The 5,680-nt window shown below is 38.5% G+C and overlaps 1 protein-coding gene across 1 annotated transcript in view; it reads left to right on the forward strand.

Moving 5' to 3' along the window:
- LOC103597978 (DEP domain-containing mTOR-interacting protein-like) overlaps positions 1-5,680 on the forward strand; it is a 143,238-nt gene that overhangs the window by 8,178 nt on the left and 129,380 nt on the right. Inside the window, exon 4 of the mRNA XM_008581876.1 lies at positions 4,636-4,650. Coding sequence (XP_008580098.1) covers positions 4,636-4,650 — 15 coding nt within the window. The remainder of the gene's footprint in view (positions 1-4,635; positions 4,651-5,680) is intronic.

Below are 5,680 nucleotides of genomic sequence, written 5' to 3' on the forward strand. Positions count from 1 at the left end.
ATTTCAGTTGTGCTCTGCCACCTAGACTAAATATGCTAATTACAGCAATCTTATCCAATCACAAAAGCTGGTTTCCAAAGCAATTACTAGGCAATGAGTTTTAGCTAAGTGGTAGGAAATTGCAGTTGTTTCAAACTGTTTGATGTATTTGCCTTTTTGCTATAACCATCTGCCTTTCCAGACTCTTACAGGTTTGCTGTTACCTTTTTCATAAAAATGTGTTCAATAAATATTGAGTTGCTTTCCTGAATTTGCTTTGCAAATGTGAATGCAGTGTGCAGATAAAAGGTAAAAATCAGCCAGTTGAACAAAGATGAAGCAGCAATAAATCAATTATGAGATATGGAATTTAGAACATACAGAGTCGGAAAAGGAAAAATAATTGATTTTAGTGAACTTTGAACCTAAGGAACTTTAAGGTTGGCATAGAGAGGTCTTAGGGTGTAGCCCCTATAGGTGAACCTTAACAGGGAGCGTAGCTCTACTAGGCGGGGTAAAGGAAGGGCACAGCAGGAAATCTACCATCACTACTGAAATCTTGGGATCCAAACAGAGGTAGCCCCTATAGGTGAACCTTAACAGGGAGCGTAGCTCTACTAGGCGGGGTAAAGGAAGGGCGCAGCAGGAAATCTACCATCACTACTGAAATCTTGGGATCCAAACAGAGGGAATACAATTTCATTCTCCTAAACAGCAGAGAAGATATCCTGGAGTCAGGAAATTACTGCCTGTACAGGTTTTAAAAAGGGGGGAGCTTTAAGAAATGGAAACTCACTGTACTTGGACTCAATGCACAAGAGCCTCATGTAGAGTGTTTAATTGCCTTTGAATCAGAGATTTTCCAACATGCAGACTCTTTTCCTGTGAACACCTTTTCTTCTTCAGAAATCGAATATGAGGGCAGTAAGCACAGTCCTGGCACATGGGTGGCCCTCGGTAAAGACTCTCCTCTTACTTGGAGGGAGGGCATGCAAAAGTCCTTTATAACTTGCGAAAACATCATGCAAATGGAAGACTCCTAGTAATTGCTCAATAAATGTTTGGGAGACTGTTTTATACAATGCAGTTGTTCTTAGGTAAACCTTTTCTGAAGTGACTTGAGTGTTAATTGCTTATGAATGAAATATTTGTGATTATTTTTCTACAAGACCAGTGCTGACATTTAAGTTATGGTTCTCATCAGCTTTGGAATCAATAAACCTGAAGATAAGTTAAATAAACCTCAAAAGAAGTGAATGCAAGGAAAATAGTTCTCCTTTCTTGTTATTCATTTGGATCAGGAGCTCATTTCCCTTCATTAGGTGGTGGCTTTTAGGTGGTTAGTTTCCCTAAGTTTAGTGATTAGGAAAAGACAAAGAAAACAACAATCGATCCCTTTTTCTATGTAGTAATCACACTTTTCTGTGTTCTTCCCATCATCTGCCAAAAAGAGATAGGTACCAGATCTGAGATTCTTGTTCCACTATTTATCAGCCTTAACTAAACTTGGAAGCTTACGTCAGTGACTGTTATGGCTCATTAGATACTTGGGGGACATAGTGAAGACAGAGTTGGGGGGAGAGTTGAGTGGGACAGACAGCATGCTTGCAAGCAGCTGTTCCCAATGGTGGTGCCAGGAGGAGCAACTCGAGCTATTTTCATCATAGCTGGCTGGAATGACTCCTTCCTTTGAAGTTTTCACAGAGAGCACTAACTCTTGTCTGCACAGAGAATTACTTTCTTGTAGCTTTAAAAATATTTTCAAGATTGGATAAGGGAAGTGGGGAGAGAAAACACACCCTGGAGTACGGGATAAGATAGGCTTTTCTATCCCCAGTTTTCAGATAACAGCTGTTGCTAGGGTGTGGCAAAAGGGGACAGATGGCCAGGCCTCCAGCTTGGAGAAGCACATGGCAGAGGCAGAGGAGGAGGCAGGTAGCAGCTAGAGATGCTCAAGTCTTTCCACCTGTAACCCCCAGGCTGCTACTTATGGTTCTGTTATTGTTTGTTTTTGATCCTGGTGACACTGTCTCCCTGCAGTACTTGTACCTACAGATTTCTAATTCTGATATTTACCTAAGAAGCTCTCTTGATTGAGGGAGGCTTGGCCTAGTACCCATTTAAGTCTTGGCCTTGTTTAGATCATCTAGGTCTGTGAGGCTCCCCTTTAGGTAATGAAACTATTACTGCCATAAAGAACTGAACCCTGTGCTTTGTGGGCAAATCAAAATGGATTCAGAAAAAACAATCCAAAGCACAGGACGCTCTGTAACTACCCTGACCTTGACTTAAGGTGTGAGAAACAAATGAACATTTGGATGAATCTTCTCTCATGAAGAGAGAAAGTCTCAGTGCACACCACCCTGTTTTCATTAGGGTTGGGTTAGTTGCTGCATTTTATTGCACGTGAAGTTTGGCCAACATCTAACAAGTTGTGAAATTTTGGAGGAATATACTGTAAGTGGTAAGTGGTGGCTAGACGGAAAAAAGCAAGAATGATTGGGAAGGGGGATAGTATAGAGATAATATTTACGTGCTGGTTTAAGAACAACCAGTATGTGAAAATGCAAATTTACAAAGCAAATATATTAAGAAAGGATTGTTTTTTCCTGTATTAAAGAAGGATTTAGCACGTAGTTCTGTTGAGGCTCTTGGGTTAGGTTGCTACTTAAAATGCAATTCCTTTTATACAAGTAAGGTTTGTGCCCTATTTCCAGGCACACATGCCAAGTGCAGTAAAGTGAATTTCGTGGCTTGCAGACCTAGTGTTTTACTTCTCAGTTCCTTTCCTCCTTCCCAGGAGGAAAGGGGGATGGGATAAACTAGGACCTCTTTTCACTGATTTTTTTTTTTTTTTAAGTCCTACTTACCTTTTACTCTTTAACCTTTCTATAAATAAGTGTGACTTGCACAGAATATATTTACTGTAAAAAGCAGGGTTTATTCCCTCTACTGATATGTGACTGTGTTTTACATTGAAGTGTGAAATGCCTCTTATATCATCTTAAATATGGTTGATAAAATAAGACTTTTTCAAAGCTCCTACTTATTGTACTGTTTTGTTCTGAAGAACTGACAGCAATAAAGCTATTTATTTAGGGATGTGGTTTTGAGGAAGCGATCTAATGTATTACCATGATCCATTTTCCTTCCCAGTTGTTAGAATTTATTTTATTCATGACTGGTTTGTAGAAGCTGATAGTCAAATAACAGTAGGCAATGTTAATAACAACAAGATCAAGGGTTCGGATCCCAATACTGGCCAGCTGCCAAAAAAAACCCAAAACCCTAAAACCAAATAACAGTGGGCTTAACCTAAATCATCATGAGAGGATTAATAGACCTTGACACTGTGATGGAGAACACTTACTCTGTTGCCATACTTTCAAGAGCCGGAAGTTATCACAAAGTATTTAAGGACATACAAATATAAGGAAAAAGAGGGAACTAGAGCTTTTTCCTCTAACATTTTATTATGAAAAATTTCAAACATACAAAAAAGTTTAAAGAATTTTACAGTGAACACCCTTATACCCACCACTTAGATTTCACAATGAGCATTTTACTGTGCTTGCTTTACCAAATAACTATCCTTCTATCCCTCCTTCTACCTATCAATCAGTTCATCTTTTTTAAAAAAAAATTCTGATTAAATTGCCACAATAATGCACTTTTCCTAAAAGCTTCAACATGCATTTTACTAACTAGTACTCACTATTTGTTTCCAGTCTTTTTTTTTTTTCCCAGAGATAAAACCTATGTACAATTAAATGAGCCATTTGATGATTATTGACTAAGGCATTCATCTGTGCAACCCAATTCAAATATCTTTGAATGCTTTTGGCTGCAAGAAACAGAAAATCAACTTAAATAACTTACTGACTTCCATAACTGGAAGTCCAGGAGATGTGATACTTTGAACCTTAATTCATTCTGTGCAATTTCTTTTGTTTCTGTCTTGTAGCTCCTTTATATGCCAACTTTTTCATTGGGTGGTTTCCTCTTCTAGCCAGTGGGGGGATAGGGATTTCAGGCCTTGCCTGGCTTACAGTAATGTCCAAGAGGAAGAGAGGGAACATTTCCACTCAGGATTCCAAATGCAAGTCTTGAGGTTCACCGTGATTGGACTGCTTAGGTCATACGAGTGCTCATGAAGATTGTGGCCAGGGGAGTGGATGACACAAGCCAACCAGACATCTCCCAGCACACTCATATGTGCACATACAGTGGTCACTCTAGAGTTCATGCACAACCCTATTCTACCACTAGCAGAAAATTTTGCTGTTTAATATAATTTTCTATTATTTTTGAGAAGGAGAGAAAGCCACTCATGTACAGGTTGTTTTGAGGAAAAGAAGAATAGTATAACAAATTAGAAAAAACTCCACTGAAAACACAAATCTTTTATTTTGTTGTAAAACTGTGAAGCAGAAAGTCAAAACTGTGAAAGTAATCCTTAGATTTATTACAGCTGACTATATTTCAGCTAATTTTACAAGAATTTCTTTTAAACCAACCTTTTTTTAGGTAGATGCTACCATATATTTCATTTGCTCATCTCATAGTTACTGAGTGCCTATTACATGTCAAGCATTACACTACTTGCTGTGAAAGATACAAAGTGAAATAAGAGAGAAGCTTCTTACTCTTGAGGAGCTCAAGATATATCCTGTCCAGTTTTAGCAATGTGTGTACCAACTAGAATTGATGACCTAAAAACCATATTATATTAAAGACATACATACTATTAGCAAGAAAAAAATTAAAAGCTGGAAATAGTCATGTGCTTTACCAGTTTTTTTCAAGTCACTATAGCAATTAACTTTAAATGTTATGTGTGTTTTTAGAAAGAGAACACAAAATCACATTTTTCCCCCAGCTAGGAGAGAGAAAGGACTCCTCCAAATAAAATAACCAAATGATACCATGCTCCTATGTAATTATGTTTTTTCTGAAATAATTCTATATCCTTAGAAATAAGATACTATACTGTTAGGATTGCCATATATCAAGCCATCACCTCCCCTTCCTTTAGCTCTGGACTCAACAGAAGTGTTGCAAAGCTGTAGAAAAGATTGGATTTTACTTTTTGAAGCTGAAGAGGGGCTCAATAGTGGCACGAATGACTCTCTCTTCCTGCCGTATTCTATGCAGAATCCCTCTCGGTGCCTTATCATTACTTCTATTGATAAACTACTGAATTCCATCTAGATGCCAGATTCTGGGTTAGGTGCTGGGGACAAGAGGAGGACCCTCATTTCCCAGACTTCCTTCTAGGATCGCTTGCATCTCTCTGGGTTTTAAGACCACACTTTTGGCTTACTGTGGATCAGGGACTTCACTTCTACTTTCACCGTTCAAGATTTCCAAACTGCAAGGTAAACCATATACTACATAATAAAAAGCATGTAAACCCTAGGATAGCATTTCTGGGCTTGCATGAAGACAAGAGTTCTTTGTTTATTTGTATTTGTCCTGAGGCAAAATAAACTTCATAAAAGGGGTGTATACCTCCGAGGAGGGGGAGTTATGAGGGTGCGTGGGTGGGGAAGGACAGATACCACATATCGTGTAAATATCATGTCTCATATATTGCTTATATAATAAATTTATTTTAAAATCTGGATACACAAGAAATATAATTCAGGGCCGGCCCGTGGCTCACTCGGTAGAGTGCGGTGCTGATAACACCAAGGCCCCG

This window comes from Galeopterus variegatus, unplaced genomic scaffold (genome assembly GCF_000696425.1).
Source record: "Galeopterus variegatus unplaced genomic scaffold, G_variegatus-3.0.2 Scaffold2482, whole genome shotgun sequence".
Lineage (NCBI taxonomy): Eukaryota > Metazoa > Chordata > Mammalia > Dermoptera > Cynocephalidae > Galeopterus > Galeopterus variegatus.